General features: G+C 45.9%; 1 protein-coding gene across 1 annotated transcript; it reads right to left on the minus strand.

The window, feature by feature from the left end:
- Positions 1–483: 483 nt before the first annotated feature.
- Positions 484–6603, minus strand: LOC132775654 (tubulin alpha-1 chain-like). The gene is made up of 3 exons (XM_060776399.2): positions 6423–6603; positions 4067–4215; positions 484–1467 (listed from the first exon to the last, which is right to left on the minus strand). The coding sequence occupies exons 1-3, from the start codon at positions 6601–6603 to the stop codon at positions 484–486; spliced, it is 1314 nt and encodes a 437-aa protein (XP_060632382.1).
- Positions 6604–18788: the final 12185 nt, after the last annotated feature.

Here is an 18788-nt window from a genome sequence, read left to right on the forward strand (position 1 = left end):
TTCTTATCTCTACATCACTGGGACCAGAAGTGAGATGATTTCATGGTGTTTGGTTTCATATAATTATGAAGAAGTTTAACCATTTTTAATGTTGGTCCCTACCTACTGCCGTCTTATGCAGGTCTGCTGTAGGTCTTCAAACACAACTCTGTGATATGCTGGGATTGGAAGTGAGGTGGATGTGTCCCCTGTGGATACAGGGGTCTTACTGTGTTTAGAGTGATAGAAGAGTTGGAAGGGGCCACAAAGGCCATCTAGTCCAATTCCCCCTCCATGCAAGAATGCACAATTATAATGCTATGAAAAGGAATAGAGCAGAAATACAGTTTCCAGTTGGAAATTAAAACAAAATCTGTCCATAGAAGAAAAGCTGTGGGCTTGCTTTTTTCTGTTGTATATTTTATTTTCTAACATTATTTCAAACAATTGTGAAAGTTTGCATTTCTCTGGCTTTCCAAAGGTCTCTCCTGCAACCCTGGATGCTCAAAAGCTTTGGTCATCCTCCGCATCAGATCTAACATCACCAGAGTCTTGCCCAACTTCTTCATAATCCTTCTCCAAAGCCGCCAGATCCTCCCGGGCTTCGGAGAACTCCCCTTCCTCCATGCCCTCCCCAACATACCAGTGGACAAAGGCCCGCTTGGCATACATCAGGTCGAATTTGTGATTTAGCCGGGCCCAGGGTTCGGCAATGGCCGTCGTATTGCTCAGCATGCATACGGCCCGCTGCAAATTCGCTAGGTCACCCCCAGGAACCACTGTTGGTGGCTGGTAATTGATGCCCACCTTGAAGCCGGTTGGGCACCAGTCCACGAACTGGATGGCCCTCCGGGTCTTGATGGCGGCAATGGCTGCGTTGACATCCTTGGGCACTACGTCGCCCCGGTAGAGCAGGCAGCAGGCCATATATTTGCCCCGCCGAGGGTCGCACTTCACCATCTGGTTGGAAAACTCAAAGCAGGTGTTGGTGATTTCCGGCACGGAGAGCTGCTCGTGGAAGGCCTTTTCAGCAGAGATGATGGGCGCGTAAGTGGTCAAGGGGAAGTGGATACGGGGATAGGGCACCAGGTTGGTCTGGAATTCAGTCAGGTCAACATTCAAGGCCCCATCAAACCTCAAGGAAGCAGTAATGGAGGACACAATCTGCCCAATCAGCCGGTTGAGGTTGATATATGTTGGATGCTCCACGTTGAGGTTGCGGTTGCAGATCTCGTAGATGGCTTCATTGTCCACCATGAATGAGCAGTCCGAGTGCTCCAGGGTGGTGTGGGTGGTCAGGATGGAGTTGTAGGGCTCCACTACTGCAGTGGAGATGCGTGGGGCAGGGTAGACTGAGAATTCGAGCTTGGCCTTCTTTCCAAAATCAACCGAGAGCCGCTCCATTAGGAGAGACGTGAAGCCTGACCCTGTCCCTCCACCAAAGCTGTGGAAGACCAAGAAACCTTGGAGGCCACAGCACTGGTCTGCCTGAAAAAGGAGGGGCAGAAGAGAAAAAGAAATTTAGTCCTGTATCTATTTTCCTTTAAAAAGGATAACATGAGATTTACAACCCCTTGGCTGGTGGTCTCAGACTTGGGTAATGTATTGGAATAGATTTCTATCTTTGTATTCAATAACATCATATTAAGGGTAGTCAAGAAAAACAGCTGAAGTCTAGGAATAGTTCCTAAACTGTGGGCGCCAAACCCAAATGGGGTAGCCATATCTGGTTTTGTGCTGGTTTTGACCTACAAAACCCTATACGGTTCCGGCCCAGCGTATTTGTCCAAACGCATCTCCTTCTACGTCCCGCCTCGGAGTTTAAGATCTTCTGGGGAGGCCCTGCTCACGGCCCCACCTGTATCACAAGTGAAATTGGTGGGGACAAGGAGCAGTGCCTTCTCGGTGGTGGCCCCTCATCTGTGGAATTCACTTCCTGGGGAAATTAGGTCATCTGTAATAAGAAATTCAATGTGCAAATTCGATAAATGTGAATTTAAAATGATGTGTGGGAATGAATGGAAGAATGGAAGGATGTATGGATGGAGCTAATAATTTTGGAAACACCAGTATAATATTAAGGCCTGCAATGACTAACTACCTGCTTGCTGGACTTGCTAATGAGAAACTCTGATAAGAACTGGGACAGTGATAAAGGAAATGTTTGCAGTCTTCCTTATGTTAAGAAGGAAGTCAACATAAGATCAACACCAATCAAGAAGATCAACATCTGGCCAGGAAACTGAGATGGATCCAGGATGGAAGATGTCTATCATTAGTTTACAACTTTGGGACTACATCAACAGAATTTTCCTATAAAAGACTCAGACTAATAATGCTCAAATCGTGGCAGACCGAGGAGTCTGTTCCACCCGCCATGCTCTGCTCCATGGGAAGGACAGAGGTGGTGTATTCAGAGAGTGTCAGATGTGCTATGGGAAAGCATGATTCTGGACACTTTGGGGCTTCTTTCTCAAGGGAAGAAGAAGAAGTGCGCTTTTGGAGTCTTAGATTTTGTGCAGGGAGTCAGGTTCTGCTGTATGGAAAACAGGGATCTGGTCCTTGGCACTGTTCTTAGGAAAAGAAGTTTTGGCATTTCAGTGTTCTGAAGTTATGGCGTTATGGAAGTTTTGGAACTATGCGTTGGCAGGCTACAGGAAAGCAGGGTCTGGCCTTACAGGTGCTTCTCCAAGGAGGGAGAAAAGGATATGGAAATATTTTGGATGCATGTGGATGAATGCATGTACATGTGGTGTGAATGTTGAGTGAAAATGTAATTCCCCTTTGTTTGTTTGTTAACCAATGTAATTGTAAATCCAATGTAGTTGCATAGAATCTGTATGTCTGTATGTCCAATGTCATTCTTTGTCTAAATGTTTTTCTGTAATCTAATATACCTTCTCACACTGGAAATTGCAATAAAAAGAACCTATGCTTTAAAATCATTGAAAAGTCATTCATGACACATCGACATCCCTTTCTTTTAGAAGGAAACTAAAAACATGGATATGGGATCAGGCCTTTGGGTAATCTGGCAGATAGACAAAGTACGACGACGACTAGAATTGATAGGATTTGACAATGTGGAATGAATTTACGGACTCTGAGTTGGTGAACATTGAGCATTAGACTGGTTTTATTGATTGCGCTGTATAATTGATGGTTTTAATTGTTTTAAAATTGTTGTTGATGTATGTTTTTCTCTTATTGTTTGTGTTGGCATTGAATTGTGCCTTTTTGTAACCCCTCGGGGGTTGAGAAGGGCGGGGTAGAAATGCACGAAATAAATAAATATATTAAATATATGGAGATGGGGGTCCCAAAAAAATTCTGAATGCCACCTAGTGGCTGTTTTAGATAATTACATTAATCTCGTAGCAATTTTTGGCAGTGTTCACAGTGAGATCTGTAGAAAATGCTTCAGCTATAGGTTGTTGTACGTTTCTCGAGCTGTATGGCCATGTTACAAAAGCATGGAACATGGCCGTACAGCCCAAAAAAACTTACAACAACCCATGAAAGCCTTTGACAATACATTGCTTCAGCTATACTACATACACAGGAAAATCAGACTGTTTAGCAAGATGGTGCAAATGTGTACAAATTGATGGTGAACTAAATTGAATGGTAGTTTTGTGTAGAGCACGGTTCAGGCTATGATCTGGAGCAACTTCTGCTGTTCAGTAGTGGAACTCTCTGCCCCGGAGTGTGGTGGAGGCTCCTTCTTTGGAAGCTTTTAAGCAGAGGCTGGATGGCCATTTGTCAGGGGTGATTTGAATGCAATATTCCTGCTTCTTGGCAGGGGGTTGGACTGGATGGCCCATGAGGTCTCTTCCAACTCTTTGATTCTATGATTCTATGATTCTATTATGTTCATTCATAACGTTTTTATGACAGAGAAGGCAAAACGTTTTGACCCACCGTCATATATGTGTGTATGTCTGTTTGTATTTATATATATTTGAAGGGTGGATGTAAGGCAGGTGTGCTCATATGAGGTCTTGAGATGCGCAATATCTGTCATCTCCCATCCTTGCCGGAAAGAGTCTGAAATGGAACTCGTTGCAAAGACAGGTTCCAAACTCACCACTTTGCGAATCCTATCCAGAACCGTGTCGATGAGTGCCTTGCCGATGGTGTAATGGCCTCGGGCGTAATTATTGGCAGCATCTTCTTTGCCGCTGATCATCTGCTCCGGGTGGAAAAGGGAACGGTACTTCCCAGTACGGATCTCATCTGGAAGACAGGATGGACCAGGTTGTGGCACAGCTGGTTGTGAGCCAGCTGCATTAAAATCACTACTGACTGAAAGGTCATGAGTTCGAACCCAGCCCAGTTCAGAGTAAGCTCCTGACCATTTGTCTAGCTTGCTGATGGCCTTTGCACTGGGTGCAGTGCCTAAAGACCTTGGCCTGTACTTAAACATAATCAGCACTGACAAAATTATCATCTTCCAGCTGCAGAAGGACACCTTACTGGGATCTGCACGCATTATTCGCCGATACATCACACAGTCCTAGGCACTTGGGAAGTGTCTGACGTGTGATCCAATACAACAGCCAGCAGAGTGTCTGCTGTGGACTCATCTTGCGGTATTTCAAATAATAATAATAATAATAATAATAATAATAATAATAATAATAATACAATCCAGAGCAGAAGGGAAAACTGGCCAAAGAAGGCTCTCTCTCCATGGACAGTTCCTGGAAAAAATTGAGAGCCAAATTGGCAAAGAAAAAACATGGCTGTGACTCACAAATGGAACTTGGAAAAGGAGACAAAGGAGGGCCTGATTCTGGCAGCCCAAGAACAAACCATTAGAACCAATGCCATCCAAGCCAAAATTGAAAAGTTGACGAGAGATCCCAAGTATAGACTCTGCCAGGAAGCAGATGAAACAATGGATCGCATCTTCAGCTGCTGCAAGAAGATTGCGCAGACAGACTATAAGCAGAGGCATAACACTGATGCTCAGATGATCCATTGCAACTTGTGCCACAAATACCATCTGCCTGCGACAAAGTATTGGTGGGATCACAAGTTGGAAAAAGTTACAGAAAATGAACATGTCAAACTACTCTGGGACTTCCAAGTTTTGGGTTTGTCAATGTTGCAATCCCAGGTGACAGCATGATCGAAGAGAAACAACTGGAAAAGATGACATGATACAAGGATTTAAAGATCGAACTGCAAAGAAACACAAATTGGGAGGGATAGCCAATAGTCCAGAGGACAGGAGCAGGATTCAAAACGATCTTGACAGATTAGAGAGATGAATGGCCAAAACTAACAAAATGAAGTTCAATGGGGACAAATGCAAGAGACTCCACTTTGGCAGAAAAAATGAAATGCAAAGATACAGAATGGGGGACAATGCCTGGCTTGAGAGCAGGACGTGTGAAAAAGATCTTGGAGTCCTCGTGGACAACAAGTTAAACATGAGCCAACAATGTGATGTGGCAGCAAAAAAAAAGCCAATGGGATTTTGGCCTGCATCAAGAGGAGCCTAGTGTCTAGATCTAGAGAAGTCATGCTCCCCATGCTCTATTCCACTTTGGTTAGACCACACCTGGAATATTGTGTCCAATTCTGGGCACCACAATTGAAGAGAGATGTTGACAAGCTGGAATGTGTCCAGAGGAGGGCGACTAAAATGATCAAGGGTCTGGAGAACAAGCCCTATGAGGAGTGGCTTAGGGAACTGGGCATGTTTAGCCTGAAGAAGAGAAGGCTGAGAGGAGATATGGTAGCCGCCATGTATAAATATGTGAGAGGAAGCCACAGGGAGGAGGAGGGAGCAAGCTTGTTTTCTGCTTCCCTGGAGACTAGGATGCAATTAAACAACTACAAGAGAGGAGATTCCATCTGAACACGAGGAAGAACTTCCTGACTGTGAGAGCCGTTCAGCAGTGGAACTCTCTGCCCCGGAGTGTGGGGAAGGCTCCTTCTTTGGAAGCTTTTAAACAGAGGCTGGATGGCCATCTGTCAGGGGTGATTTGAATGCAATATTCCTGCTTCTTGGCAGAATGGGGTTGGACTGGATGGCCCAGGAGGTCTCTTCCAACTCTTTGATTCTATGATTTTATGGTCAAGATGGTCCCAGTGGTGATCGGCACACTGGGTGCAGTGCCTAAGGGCTTTGGCCTGCACTTAAACACAATCAGCACTGACAAAGTTACCACCTGTCAGTTGCAAAAGGCCACCTTACTGGCATCTGCACGCATTATTCACCGATACATCACATAGTTCTAGACACTTGGGAAGTGTCCAACGTGTGATCCAATACAACAGCCAGCAGAGTGATCTTGTTTGCTGTGTACTCATCTTGTCATGTTTCAAATAATAATAATTGACTGGGTAGGCCTATTGGAAGAGATAGGTCTTCAACTGTCTCTTAAATTCAGACAGTTGCCCACTTGTTTTAAACACACAGGATCACTTACCGACAACGGAAGGTTCCAGGTCTACAAACACTGCCCTGGGGACATGCTTTCCTGCCCCCGTTTTGCAAAAAAAGGTCTCAAAGGATGAATCCACTTGTCCTTCTTGGATGGCGCTGGCGATGGTCCCGTCCGACAAGATCCCATGTTCCAGACAATACAACTCCCAGCAAGCATTGCCCATCTGGACACCAGCCTGGCCCACATGGATGGAGATGCACTCCCTCTGAAACACAAGAAAGTTGTATTAAGATCACAAGCCGAACATGAGCCAACAGTGATGCGGCAGCTCAAAAAGCCAATGAGATTCTAGGCTGCGTCATAGAATCATAGAATCAAAGAGTTGGAAGAGACCTCCTGGGCCATCCAGTCCAACCCCATTCTGCCAAGAAGCAGGAATATTACATTCAGATCACCCCTGACAGATGGCCATCCAGCCTCTGTTTAAAAGCTTCCAAAGAAGGAGCCTCCACCACACTCCGGGGCAGAGAGATCCACTGCTGAACAGCTCTCACAGTCAGGAAGTTCCTCATGTTCAGATGGAATCTCCTCTCTTGTAGTTTGAAGCCATTGCTCCATTGCGTCCTAGTCCCAAGGAAGCAGAAAAAAGCTTGCTTCCTCCTCCTCCCTGTGGCTTCCTCTCACATATTGATACATGGCTATCATATCCCCTCTCAGCCTTCTCTTCTTCAGGCTAAACATGCCCAGCTCCTTAAGCCGCTCCTCATGGGGCTTGTTCTCCAGACCCTTTATCATTTTAGTCGCTCTCCTCTGGACACATTCCAGCTTGTCAATATCTCTCTTGAATTGTGGTGCCCAGAATTGGACACAATATTCCAGGTGTGGTCTAACCAAAGCGGAATAGAGCATGGGGAGCATGACTTCCCTAGATCTAGACACTATGCTCCTATTGATGCAGGCCAAAATCCCATTGCCTTTTTTTGCCGCCACATCACATTGTTGGCTCATGTTTAACTTGTTGTCCATGGGGACTCCAAGATTTTTTTCACACATACTGCTCTCAAGCCAGGCGTCCCCCATTTTGTATCTTTGCATTTCGTTTTTCCTGCCAAAGTGGAGTATCTTGCATTTGTCACTGTTGAACTTCATTTTGTTAGTTTTGGCCCATCTCTCTAATCTGTCAAGGAGTCTTGTGTCTAAATCAGGCATGGGCCAACTTCAGCCCTCCAGATGTTTTGGACTTCAACTCCAAACACCAATGATGGAATTGAACCAAACTTGGCACAAAGAACTCCCTTGACCAAGAGAAAAAAACTGGGAGGGTTTGATGGGCATTGACCTTGAGTTTTGGAGTTTTAGTTCAACTACATCCAGACAGCACTGTGGACTCAAAAAGTGATGGGTCTGGACCAAACTTGGCACAAATTCTCAATATGCCCAAATGTGAACACTGGTATAGTTTGGGAAAAATAGACCTTGGCATTTGGGAGTTGAGGTTGCTGGGATTTATAGTTCAGCTGTTGCATTCCGGGCCAGGAAGCCCTCTGACTTTAAACACCACACAGCTGAGTAAAATGCAAGCAGTTTATTGAAGATAATTAAAAGCAGTAGCAGTAAAAAAGCAATCCACAAAAATAGGTAAATCCAATTAGGTAGAAAGGAAAGATAAGAACAACAAATCCAGGAAATAGTCCATCAGAGTTCATGACAACAAATACTGGAACTTCCAAGGCAAAACCCCAAAACTTGAGCATGAATCAAACAAGGCACTGCAACATGAAAATTACAGGGTACTTGATACAGGAATCTATCAAAGGCAAGGCTTCCAGGGACCTGAGATGACATCTTGTCTCAATTCCAACATTGCTTCGTCTGACTACAGACTCTGTACTTGGCACTTTTATCTCTTAATCTACTCTTTATCCCAAGTGGCCAAGAAAGGATTTCGTCTCAGCCTTGAATCTGCTATCAGTCTCTCCTGTAATCTTTCAGAGTGCCTGAGAGCCTGGTTTGTTTTTCTGTGCTGACTGAAAGTATTTCTCCTATCTACTGGCTCATGAATTTCTGCAGCTGGCCCACGTGTCGAGCCTTTCTCGGGCTCAAAGGCCTGGGGATTCTCTAGTAGCAATTCAGGCCCAGAGAACAGACCATCATCCCCAAACCCTACAGGAACATTCTCATCGGAAAAATCACTTTGAACAGGAATCCCATTGTCATTCTCTGCATCTAGAGCAACCTCATCATTAGACAAATGAACTGCATTGTCACTCCCAACATTCAGAGTACCCTGATCATTAGACACAATCACAGGCTGAACTCCAACATCACCTACAATCAAAGAGTCTCTTGAACCTCACCAACAATAAACTTGGGCCAAACTTCCCACACAGAATACCTTTGAACAACAGAAAACACTGGAGGGATTTGGGAGTTGAAGTCCAAAACACCCGGAGGGCCAAAGTTGGCCCGTGCCTGGTGAGTCCTGTTATCTCCTATTCCCCTAGTTCATTCTCACTTATGTTGCTGGTCGCTTCTGGAGTGAGAGAATCAGCCGTCTACGGAGACATTGCCCAGGGGACGCCCAGATGTCTTGCAATCCTGTGAGGAGGCTTCTCTCATGTCCCCCTACAAGACCTACAAGAAGCACTGCCTGAACATCGAGCAAAAAGTGGGTGCTAGAAACAATATCATACGAAAGCTGACTGGCACAACCTGGGGATCACAATCAGACACAGTGAAGACATCTGCTCTTGCACTATGCTACTCTGCTGCTGAGTATGCATGCCCAGTGTGGAACACATCTCACCACACTAAAACAGTGGATGTGGCTCTTAATGAGACATGCTGCATTATCATGGGGTGTCTGTGCCCTACACCACTGGAGAAATTACACTGTCTAGCCGGTATCACACCACCTGACATCCGCCGGGAAGTAACAGCCAATAGTGAAAGGACCAAAGCAGTGACATCTCCAGCTCATCCCCTGTTTGAGTATCAGCCAGCACGTCAACGACTTAAATCAAGAAATAGTTTTCTAAGATCTACAGAGACACTCGCTGGAACATCTCAGCAAGAGCCAATCTTAAGAAATAGGGCTACAAAGTGGAATCCATGACATTTGAGTGTGGAGAAGAGCAAACCACTGACCACCTGCTGCAATGCAACCTGAGCCCTGCTACATGCACAATGGAGGACCTCCTTGCGGCAACACCAGAGGCACTCCAAGTGGCCAGATACTGGTCAAAGGACATTTAATCAACTACCAAGCTTGCAAACTTTGCATTTTGTCTGTCTGTTTGTTTTGTTAAAATGTAATACAAATGTCTGGTTGCTCCTGACACAATAAATAAAGGGAACCACTGACCACAGAGGGAAACTGATGAGGAAACACAACATACAAACAATCTACAGACCCAGCAAGAAAATCCAACCAATGCTCCCTTCAGCAAAAGACAAGATGGATCCTCTACTGCAGGAGTCTACCAGATACCATGCAGCTGTGAACAAGTCTACATAGGGACTACCAAACGCAACAGCATTGCCCAAGTACTAATCAAGGAACAGGAAAGGCACTGCAGACTCACTCAACCAGAGAAGTCAGCCATAGCAGAGCACCCGATGAACCAACCTGGACACAGCATATTATTATTGGAGAACACAGAAATGCTGGACCATTCTGACAACCTTCGTGTCAGACTATACAGAGAAGCCATGGAAATCCACAAATAGCAGGTGGGCAATTTCAACAGAAAATGAACAAAATCTAGCTTCAGGTATTTAAAAAATTCTAAAATCAGGACAGTAAGTAAAGAACAACACTCACAAAACAGGAGAATTCCCGACAGGAACCAATCAGGGCCAGCAAACACCTCCCAACAAAGGATTACCCCAGACAGGAAGTAGCCACGCTTTAAAGCTGCAAAGTCATTCAGTGTTAATCAAGGTGGCCACACTTTCCTCAAGCAGACAAGAGTTATTTCTCCCACCCTGGACATTCCATAAATATATAAACCCACTTTCTTAGTTTCCAGTAGATTTCACAACCTCTGAGGATGCCTGCCATAGGTGTAGGCAAAACATCAGAGAGGAATGCTTCTGGAACATGGCTATATACCCTAGAAAACTCACAGCAACCCAGTGGACTTCTTATCTGCTCATCATTATATAAGAGCATTGTGGGACATTCCACAGATATATAAATCCCACTTGCCTAGTTTCCAACAGACCCCTCAAACTCTGAGCATGCTTGCCATACGTGTGGGCAAAACATCAGAGAGGAATGCTTCTGGAACATGGCTATACACCCTAGAAAACACAGCAACCCAGTGGACTTCTTATCTGCTCATCATTAGATAAGAGCATTGTGGGACATTCCACAGATATATAAATCCCATTTGCCTAGTTTCCAACAGACTCCTCAAACTCTGAGGATGCTTGCCATACGTGTGGGCAAAACATCAGGAGAGAATGCTTCTGGAACATGGCCATACACCCTAGAAAACTCACAGCAACCCAGTGGACTTCTTATCTGCTCATCATTAGATAAGAGCATTGTGGAAAATTCCACAGATATATAAATCCCACTTGCCTAGTTTCCAACAGACCTCTCAAACTCTGAGGATGCTTGCCATACGTGTGGGCAAAACATCAGGAGAAAATGCTTCTGGAACATGGCCATACAGCCTGGAAAACTCACAGCAGCCCACTAACAAAAATTATCTGAGACCACCCAACAAAGAGAGCCAAATGTATTATTCACAACAACAAAGGAAACACAGATGTTTGTTGCTGATGTTATTATGTGCCTTCAAGTCAATGTTGACTTCAAACAGGCTTTCTTGGGGATATTTTGTCAGAGGAGGTTGACCTCTCCTCTGAGGCTGAGAGAGTGTGACTTGTCCAAGGTCACCCCATAGATTTTCATGGCCAAGAAGGGATTCGAGCCCTGGCCTCTCCAAATTTTAGTCAAACATTCAAACCATTGCACCACGTTGGCAATTCTAGCCATTGCTTTCCTCTGAGGCTGAGAGAGTGTAACTCACCCAAGGCCACTCAACTAAAGCTGAGCAAGGATTCAAACCTTGGTCTCCCAAAATCCAAATCCAACCAACACTCAGCCTGCTGGAACACACCAGTTGAACGCAACAAGACTTCAATGAGCAAAACACAAACACATGGAGGTGACCTCTCCAAAATCTCTGCTCCAAAAAACAACATACCATGACGACGTCAGCTAAGCTCTTGCAACCAAAGAAAAAAAACTGATGACCTTTGGAGTTCTTGCAAGCAAAGGAAAAGATATTTGATGACCTTTGAAGCCATTTTACCCTGGAAACTTTATAGCTTGCCATTAACCGGATGCAGGTGGAGAGGTCAAATGCTTCCTCACTTAAAGTTGAAGGCAACTTCGAGGAATTGAGGAAGTTCACAACCCAAATGGAGAGGCTCAATCAAGGAATCCTTGGCAACAGATTGAAACTTAATCCAGACAAGACAGAGGTACTCCTGGTCAGTCGAAAGGCCGAACAGGGCATAGGGTTACAGCCTGTGCTGGACGGGGTTACACTCCCCTTGAAGACGCAAGTTCGCAGTTTGGGAGTGATCCTGGACTCATCGCTGAGCCTGGAGCCTCAGGTTTCAGCGGTGGTCAGGGGAGCTTTTGCACAATTAAAATTTGTGCGCCAGCTGCGCCCATACCTTGGGAAGTCTGACTTGGCCACAGTGGTCCACACTTTGGTTACATCCCGTTTAGACTACTGCAACGCTCTCTATGTGGGGTTGCCTATGAAGACTGCCTGGAAGCTCCAACTAGTCCAACGTGTGGCAGCCAGAATGCTAACATGAGCAGGGTACAGGGAGCATACTACTCCTCTGTTGCGCCAGCTCCACTGGCTGCCAATTAGCTTCCGAGCACAATTCAAAGTGCTGGTCTTAACCTATAAAGCCCTAAACGACTCCGGCCCAGTTTACCTGTCCGAACATATTCTCCCCTATGAACCATCTAGATTGTTAAGATCGTCTGGAGAGACCCTGCTCTCGGTCCCACCGGCCTCTCAGGCGCGTCTGGTGGGGACGAGGGACAGGGCCTACTCGGTGGTGGCCCCTCGACTCTGGAACTCTCTCCCACTGGAGATCAGAACCGCCCCCTCCATTCTGTCGTTCAGAAAATGGGTGAAAACCTGGCTATGGGGTTTGGCTTTCAACGAGTGAATCAATATTTCTGTGATCAGATAGATGACGATGAATGATGGACAAGGAATTCACTATGACGACTGACCACTGTTATTATGTGATTGCATTTTGCTGTTATAACATTTTAATTGAATATGTTATATGATTTTTTAATGATTGTTTTGTGATTTTATTGTTGGAAACTGGCCCAAGTCCCCTGACAGAGGGGAGAAGACCGGTATACAAAATTGCTAAATAAATAATAATAATAATAATAAATTGGCACTCACTTAGCAAGACCTGAGCAGTTGAGGATAGGGTTGAATGGGGGTCTGACATGAATGACAAGACCTCATGAATCATGGCAGTTGACACCAACCACTCAGCCTAGATCAGTGGATCTCAACCTTGCTAATGCCGTGACCCCTTAATGCAGTTCCATATGTTGTGGTGACCCCCCAACCATAATATTGTTTTAGTTGCTACTTGATACCTGTCATTTTAGTACTGTTACAAATCGTAATGTAAATATCCAATATGCAGGATATATTTTCATTCACTGGACTAAATTGAGCACAAATACCCAATATGCCCAAATGTGAATGCTAATGGGGTTGGGGGGGGGGGGATTGATTTTGTAATTTGGGAGTTGTAGTTGCTGGGATTTATAGTTCACCTACAATCAAAGAGCCTTCTGAACTCCACCAGCAATTGATTTAAACGAACTTGGCACAAAGAACTCTCATGACCAACAGAAAACACTGGAAGGGTTTTGTGGGCATTGACCTTGAGTTTGGGAGTTGTAGTTCACCTATATCCAGAGGAGCACTGTGGATTCATGCAATGATGGATCTGGACCAAACTTGGCACGAATACTCAGTATGCCCAAATGTGAACACTGGCAGAGTCTGGGGAAAATAGACCTTGACATTTGGGAGTTGTAGTTGGGATTTATAGTTCACCTACAATCAAAGAGCATTCTGAACTCGACCAACAATGGAATTGGGTCAAACTTCCCACACAGAATTCCAATGACCACCACAAAATACTATGTTTTCTGATGGTCTTTGGTGCCCCCTTTGACACCCCCTCATGACCCCCTCAGGGGTCCCGACCCCCAGATTGAGAAACACTGGCCTAGATGTTTTGGCAGCAAAAAAAGGCCAATGAGATTCTAGGCAGAATCAAGGTGGTCCCAGTGGTGATCGGCACACTGGGTGCAGTGCCTAAAGACCTTGGCCTGTACTTAAAAACAATCAGCACTGACAGAATTATCAAAAGGCCACCCTACTCAGATCTGCATGCATCATTCACTGACACATCACGCAGTTCTAGACACTTGGGAAGGGTACAAAAGCCAGCGGAGTGTTGTTTGCTGTGCACTAATCTTGTTGTGTATCTAATAATAATAATAATATTATATAAGTGTAATGATTCAATTACACTTACTCTGAAGTAATTGTGGAGATTTCCTAAAGGCACACCTGAAGATTTTAAAGGGTCAGAACAGCAGCTCATGGTGCATCTACACCAGGCATAGGCAAACTTTGGTTTTGGGCTTCAAAAACCAATTCATCTCACACAATTTCTAACAACCGGTAGGCTGTTAGGAATCATGGGAGTTGAAGTTCAAAACACCTGGAGGGCCAAAGTTTGCCCATGCCTGATCTATACTTTGTAGAATGATGCAGTTTGACATCACTTTACCTGCCGTGGCTCAATGCTATGGAATCACAGGAGTTGTAGTTTTACAAGGCCTTTCACCTTCTGTGCCAAATTGTGCTGGTGCCCCAACAAACTACATCTCCCTACATGGAATTGAGCCAGAGCAGTTTAAGTGCTGTCAAACTTCATTTATTCTACAGTATAAATGTCCCTATAGATGGAGCATGGAGGCTATTATTATTATTATTTTACTGACACAAAAACACAGTATGTCACAGCAAATGGTGGACACGGACTATCTAGATCCGTCACAGTCTGGCTTTAGGCCAGGACATGGCACTGAGACAGCCTTGGTCGCCTTAGTGGATGATCTTCACCGGGAATTGGACAGGGGGGGTGTGTCCCTGCTGGTTCTGCTGGACCTCTCTTCGGTATCCTTCTGAGACACCTCGCGGGAATGGGCCTTGGGGGAACTGCATTGCAGTGGCTCCAGTCGTTCCTCGAGGGTCATTCTCAGAAGGTGTCTTTAGGGGGCACCTGCTCGACTCCGCGGCCATTGTACTGTGGAGTCCCGCAGGGTTCAGTACTGTCCCCTATGTTGTTTAACATATACATGAAGCCGTTGGGAGAGATCATCCAGAGTTTTGGGGTGCGATGTCATCTGTACGCAGATGATGTCCAACTCTATCACTCTTTTCCACCTGTCACTAAGGAGGCTGTTCAGGTCATGAACCGGTGCTTGGCTGCTGTCACGGACTGGATGAGGGACAACAGATTGAAACTAAATCCAGACAAGACAGAGGTACTCCTGGTCAGTCGTAAGACCGAAAAGGGTACGGGGTTACAGCCTGTGCTGGACGAGGTCACACTCACAGGTACGCAGTCTGGGAGTTCTCCTGGATTCATTGCTGAGCCTGGAACCCCAGATTTCAGCGGTGGTCAGGGGAGCATTCGCACAATTAAAACTTGTGCGCCAGCTGTGTCCGTACCTTGGGAGGGCTGACTTGGCCACGGTAGTATACGCTTTGGTTACATCGCGCTTAGAATACTGCAACGCTCTCTACGTGGGGTTGCCTCTGAAGACTGCCCGGAAGCTGCAGCAAGTACAACGCGCGGCAGCCAGATTACTAACGGGTGCTGGGTACAGGGAGCACACCACTCCGCTGTTACTCGAACTCCACTGGCTGCCGATTAGCTTCCGAGCACAATTCAAAGTGCAGGTGTTAACCTATAAAGCCCTAAACGACTACGGCCCTGTTTACCTCTCCGAACGTATTCTCCCCTATGAACCATCAAGACCACTAAGATCGTCTGGAGGGGGCCTGCTCTCGGTCCCTCCGCCTGCACAAGCACGGCTGGTGGGGATGAGGGACAGGGCCTTCTCGATGGTGGCCCCTTGACTTTGGAACTCCCTCCCATTAGAGATCAGAACTGCCCCCTCCCTCATGACGTTCAGGAAACTAACAAAGACCTGGTTGTGGAACGCGGCATTTGACAACTGATTTAATTCTTTGCCCACATGAAAGGAGGATGATGAATGGGATTGTGATGGTGTCGGACGATTTGGCTCTTTTAACTGGGATGATAATGTTTTAATGTGTATAGTGCTGATATTTTAATCGTGTAATGAAGTGGCATTGTGTTGTTATTGTATATTTTTTGTATGTTAACACATGTTGTGAACCGGTCCGAATCCCTCTTTGAAGGTGAGAGGGACGGTATATAAAACCTCGAAATAAATAAATAAATAAATAAGATATATATGCTGGATTTCATAGAGGTAGTGAGGTCTGTTGGAATTAGGAAAAAGGGTTTATATATCTGTGGTGGTCAGTTGAAACATTCACACCTAGCTCCAGCAGACAAGAGTCCTTTGTCCCACCCTGGTCATTCCACAGATATATAAACCCTTTTTCCTAGTTCCAACAGACCTCACTACCTCTGAGGATGCTTGCCATAGATGCAGGTGAAACGTCAGGAGAGAATGCCTCTAGAACATGGCCATATAGCCCGAAAAAATTACAACAACCCAGTGATTCTGGCCATGAAAGCCTTCGACAATACAAAGAAGATCACCTGTTGATGCTTGCAGCTCAAGTTGCTTTGGAAAAGGAACAAAGCAAATCCCATTAGAGAAAGTACTTTGCCATTCTAGCACTCTCCACAGGAAGCTTTGTTTAGAGGAGAAATCCCTTTTGGAAAGAAAATGGTTAACTTACTTGGTTAATACAGGTTAATGAGGAGAGAGGTGTTAATGTCAAGGAGGGTTTCCCCACTACAGAGACTGAGTGGTTCAAGATGGATAAAAGCCTATTTAGATCGTCTGAATATCTATTTTACTTGGGTTGATCATCTGAGTGAAAAAAAAATTATTTGTTGTTAAAATAGGAAATGGTGGGAGAACAAGAGGAAGGATTTATACTCTGCAAGGCGCTTTATTCTGTGGCAAGTATATTGATCAACAAAGACTAGCTGATCCACCCCTCCAGAAGACTGTTGGTGAATTTCTCACCTCAAAAGCTGAGCTTTTTTTGAGCCTTTTTCAATAATATGAACTCAACTGCCTGACGAAGGCTCTTGTGAGTCGAAACCGGTTGCAGGTTGGAGTCAACTCATGTGACTACTGGAGTCTACTCATATGTAATAAAGAACAGGACATTTACTCACACAGAGACTTTGTTTTATACTTAAAGAGAAGAACCAGTTGTTTCTACTCAATGTGAATGTGGCAGTCCTGTTTTTTGATATGTGTATACATTGAGTTAATTTAGTTATTTTCACATTACCATAATCAGTGGATTTTGGTCTCCAAAGTTTTAGGGGAACCCATTTTTCTGTTTAACATCCAGTCCAATCCCATTCTGCCAAGAAGCAGAAAAATCACAGTCAAAGCACCCCCGACAGATGGCCATCCAAGCCTCTGTTTAAAAGCCTCCAAAGAAGGAGCCTCCACCACACTTGTGCTGTCAGAAGTTACTTGAGAATATACTGCAAGCCACTTCTGGTGTGAGAGAATTGACCATCTGCAAGGACGTTGTTCCTGCTTCTTGGCAGGAGGTTGGACTGGATGGCCCATGAGGTCTCTTCCAACTCTATGATTCTGTGATTCTAGAGGACACCCAGATGTGTTACCATCCTGTGGGGGGCTTCTCTAATGTCCCCAAACGGGAAGCTGGGGCTGACAGATGGGAGCTCACCCCATCTCACAGATTTGAACCACCAATCTGAAGGTCAGCAGTTCGAATCTGCAGGTCGGGCTGAGTGCCTGCTGTTAGCCCCAGCTCCCGCTAACCTAACAATGAAAAATGCAAATGTAAATATATTAGCAGGAAGGCAAACACGCATTCCAAGCAATCATGCCAGCTGATGATTATAATGAGGGGTTTGGGGGTGCAGGGCCTGATGCTTCTGAAGGTGCTCAGACAGAAGGAATGTTGGAACAGGATGGTGATCAGGGGCGGCTCGTCCATAACGCGAAGTAAGCAGTCGCAGAACACTTTTTTTTTGCCAGGGGTGCCTCTGTAAATGCCCCTCGACCACCATTTGAGGAGCGCCCCCTCAGCTCACAACAGCCCTAGCAGTCCGGGGGGAGCCTCGGCTTTCTTGCTTTGCTGCCGGGAGATCCTCTTCCCAAAGGGGCCGGTCCCTTGAGCCTCGCCTCGCCTCGCCCCTCTCGTTCCTGCTCCACCTGGCCACCGGGTGCGCGAGCAGAGCTGGCGCTCAATCATTCTCCACATTCAATCCCTTCCCCATGACCGGCTCCCTTTCCCAATCCCCCGGCACTCCACCTGCCTCCTCTCCTCTCCCCAATCCGCGGGTGGGCCAAGGGGCGGAGCCGCCGCACCTGGCCAGCTTCGGGTCCGGAGGCGTGTCTGAAGACCCCGGCGTATGCACCAAAAGTCGCCTCTTCTCCTGACTTTCTCTTCAGCCATTGGGACCAAGAGAGAGAGAGAGAGTGCCCCTCCGGCTGGAGGTATCTCCCACCTCCGCTCCCTCCTTTGTTTCTGCACCTACCTTCAGGAAAGGTGGACATCTTCACCTCTGTCTGTCTCTCTCTCTCTTGGTCCCAATGGCTGAGGAGAAAGTCAGGAGAAGAGGTGCCTTTTGGTGCACACGCCTGGGTCTTCAGGCACACCTCTGGACCCAAAGCGGGCCAGGCAAGGGAGCAAGTGCGGCAAGTGTAGTTACTGGGATGTATAGTTCACCTACAATCAAAGAGCATTCTGAACTACACCAATGATGGAATTGAACCAAATATGGCACACAGAACTCCCATGACGAACAGAAAAATATATATCAATGATTGGTTGAGGGGGGGGGGGCGCCAAAATACTGTTTGGTTACCGTTGAAAATTACCTAGGGCCGCCTCTGATGGTGATTCTCTGGTTGGGAGAACGGAGGGGGATTTGGGATTAGATGCTGATTCTCTGTGTGAAAATGAAACTGTTTCAGAAGCTGACAGGCAGAGAAGGGAGGAGGGCATGAGTTCACTCGATGAAGGGGAGTTAGACAGAGAATCAAGGCTGCTCCTGCGGGGGAAGAATTCCAGGTGCAATATGTGAGAGGAAGCC

This window comes from Anolis sagrei, chromosome 5 (genome assembly GCF_037176765.1).
Source record: "Anolis sagrei isolate rAnoSag1 chromosome 5, rAnoSag1.mat, whole genome shotgun sequence".
Classification (NCBI taxonomy): domain Eukaryota; kingdom Metazoa; phylum Chordata; class Lepidosauria; order Squamata; family Dactyloidae; genus Anolis; species Anolis sagrei.